This window comes from Arachis duranensis, chromosome 5 (assembly GCF_000817695.3).
Source record: "Arachis duranensis cultivar V14167 chromosome 5, aradu.V14167.gnm2.J7QH, whole genome shotgun sequence".
In the NCBI taxonomy this organism is placed as follows: Eukaryota; Viridiplantae; Streptophyta; class Magnoliopsida; order Fabales; family Fabaceae; genus Arachis; species Arachis duranensis.
The window spans coordinates 90,134,927-90,138,104 of NC_029776.3; the positions used below are offsets into that span (position 1 = coordinate 90,134,927).

Consider the following 3,178-nt stretch of genomic DNA (forward strand, 5'->3'; position numbering starts at 1 on the left):
AATATATATGTAACATATTATTGAAAGATTAGGTATTTTTTTATATAACGTTATTTTTTTTAATTGATATTATTTAAATCAGACGACTAAATTATAAATCAGAGGATTCAATTTGTATTTTTTATTTTTTATTTTTATTTTTAAAAATAAAATCAGACAGTTCAAGTTTAATATTAAAATTTTTTTAACTTTTAAAAACAAAAATCGAAAAGTCCGATTTGTGATCATTTGTTTAAAAAATAAAACAATACAAAAAAAATTAGAAACACCAAATTTATATAATCTCACTATTTTGTGATATACATCTCTCTATCACACATTCAAAAATAATAAGCGGGCAAATTGTGTTTTTTTTTAAATAAAATAAAAAATTTTATTATTTTATCAAATACGATTTTTGAACTTTAATTCTCCAAATATAATATTTTTTGTATTTAGGCAAGTTCGTCAGATCTCAACAAATTCTATAAAAAATAACAAGTTAGCTTTACTCCAATAAATTCTATACTTTTTATAAAGTTCGCCTTATCCTCTCTCAAACTCCCTTAAAGTTTTCAAAACCCACGACTTGTAATTCAAATACTAAAAAAATCATATTTAAAGGATTAAAGTCTAAAAATTATGTTTAAAAAAATAATAAAATTTTTATTTTATTTTTAAAAAAAAAAACCGGCAAATTTGTGTGCTCTGAGTATCGTTGTAGTCAAAAGTCAGAACTTTTAACTACTGCTAGTCTGCTACTACTACTACTAGGGTCAGAACTCAAACAGAAAAAGCCTTTACCCTTCCCTAGGAGTTATTTTCAAGATTCCATGCCCTTAACTTACTTCATTCCATTTCCATCCCTTGTCAAAAGGTAAAAAAGACAGTTCCCGCCAAAAAGGAGTCCTTCCCCTCTCTCCCTCTTTATTACCGTGCCTTTGCCCCTCACACCACCAACAATAAAGCCAAGGTCCTCAAATTAAGGCCATAGACCATAGTGTTCCAAAGATCATAATTAATATGAAGGCCACATCAAAGATGATCATGGGAGCAACCTTGGTAACGGTTCTAAGCCTTGCCATTGTTCTCGCCCTCATCCTTGTCCTCCTTGCTGAACTCTACTGTTCCCTCTTGCTCCGCCGCCGCCACCCCAGAACCAACACCACCACCACCACCACCACACCCGCCGCTTCTTATCCAACCTTGAAGAATAACAACAACAATGTTTATGCACAAGGCGTATTCCAGCCTCCTAGAAGCTTCCTTTTTCCTTCCCTTGTTTGCATGGCAGAAGAACCAAATCCAAATGCAAATGAAAGTACCCCTCATAGCATCGGACTTGTCTCTGTTCCTTCCCCACTTGCTTCCTTCATTAACAGAGCTCCACCTACTCCAAAGAAACTTCAACAAGAAGTAGAACAACACCCTCCTCCTCCTCATCATCATCATCATCATCACGAGTGCAGTAATGTTAATGGGGAGCCAGAGCAGCACCTTGTGTACATATCCAACCCCATTTACGAGAACCAAGAAGAAGAAAAAGAAGAGGGCAAAGTGATGATGACGACGCCGTTTGAAACACCAGAAACTTCCCCTTCTCAATTAGATGATTATGATGATGATGATGTCGATTTGAGTCGAATGAAGAAGCTCCCTGAAGAGGCTTCTTCGCTTAGGGTTACCTTCTCGGCAAGTGACCAGTCACATAGCAACAATAATTGTCTCTCCTCTTCATCTGCTTCCCCTTCTACTTCTCCTTCATGGTGATTCTCCCCTTTTTGTTTCTACCTACTTCTATGAATTCTAGGTTTACTTTTTGGATTTGTTTTGGGCTTTTGGCATATACACTTGTACCAACATGACAAATCATATTCGGATAATTTTTTTAATTTATTTTATGGCTTAAGAACTTTTTTTTATTTTCTCTCACCTTTTATTAATAATTTTTAATATGTAATATTTTTATATAAATATATTTAACATTAGTCTATCGATTTTGTTCTTAAATGTTATGATAATAAAGAAATTGAAGAGAAAATCTAAGAGTGATGAAATTTATCTTGCTACTAATTATTAGTAACCTTTTCCATTGATTCTATATTCATTATTATTGGTTATAAACAAACTAGTGTGACAAATTTCTATACACTCTAATAAATGATGAATGTTGATAATTTAATCTAAATTTCACACACACACTTCTTATTTATATTTAAGCACATTCAAAATAAAATTTAGTTTTGTCTATTTTATTATTTGAAGTACATAGTGACTTATTTTAAAGATGCAACTGTAATATAATAATTTTATTATTTAAATAAAGGAGGGTGGAATTAGATTATTATTTATCAATTAATTTTATTAAGTAACTAATAGGAATCTAATCAATAACAAATCAATAAATATTTTTAAATTAAATTTTATATTAATTATTATTAATTAGTAATTATTTATTTTTTTTTTAAAATATATAATTAATTATTATTAATTATATTTATTTAAAGTTAGTTGATTAAAAATTATTTACCTATTAATTTTTCTTTATCAATTTTATTTGTTTTGTGTGGTAGATCTATAGTAGCCGTATATTTTTCCAAGGTTAAAAATAGAAGCTGCAGAGACAAAGCAATTAGCTAAGAGTTTTTACCTTTTTACTTTTCGGGCGTGATCATAGCTCTTCTAACCATGTCATTCAAACACATATGGCAACTTTCAATTGGCTACCCTTTCTGTAATTTACTAATTTTAATTTACATTAGTGGAATGCATAGTACTTGTCTTAACTTTTGCTTCGTTTTTAAAGGAAGATGTTGCATGCTTGACAAGTTGACATTTCCTCGTAGCACTAGAAGACAAACCCTAGGTTCTTAATTATCAATCGGAGATTGTGCACGTGAAATTTGGAGGACAAGAGAAGAGATACGATTTAATTTGATGTATGAGTTTTTATTACGGGAGTTCCCACATAAAAATGAGTAAAACATCTTTTTTTTTAGATATTTTTTAATAATTAATATTTAATTTATATAAGTAATTAAATTATATTATTTTTATCAAAATTAGATAAAATAAATCGATTTAATTAAAAAATTGATAACCAAATTTTAAATTAATTTAAATTAATATTTTTTATAAAAATAACTATAATATTTTTATTATAAAAAATGACTAAAATACTACTATTATTATTATTATT

General features: G+C 29.1%; 1 protein-coding gene across 1 annotated transcript; it reads left to right on the top strand.

The window, feature by feature from the left end:
• The first annotated feature begins 828 nt into the window (after window positions 1-828).
• On the top strand, window positions 829-2,875 carry LOC107490181 (uncharacterized). Its single transcript, XM_016110955.2, has 2 exons — window positions 829-1,745; window positions 2,786-2,875. Exons 1-2 carry the CDS (start codon window positions 1,003-1,005, stop codon window positions 2,802-2,804), a joined length of 762 nt encoding a protein of 253 aa, XP_015966441.2. The 5' UTR covers window positions 829-1,002; the 3' UTR covers window positions 2,805-2,875.
• The last annotated feature ends 303 nt before the right edge of the window (window positions 2,876-3,178 follow it).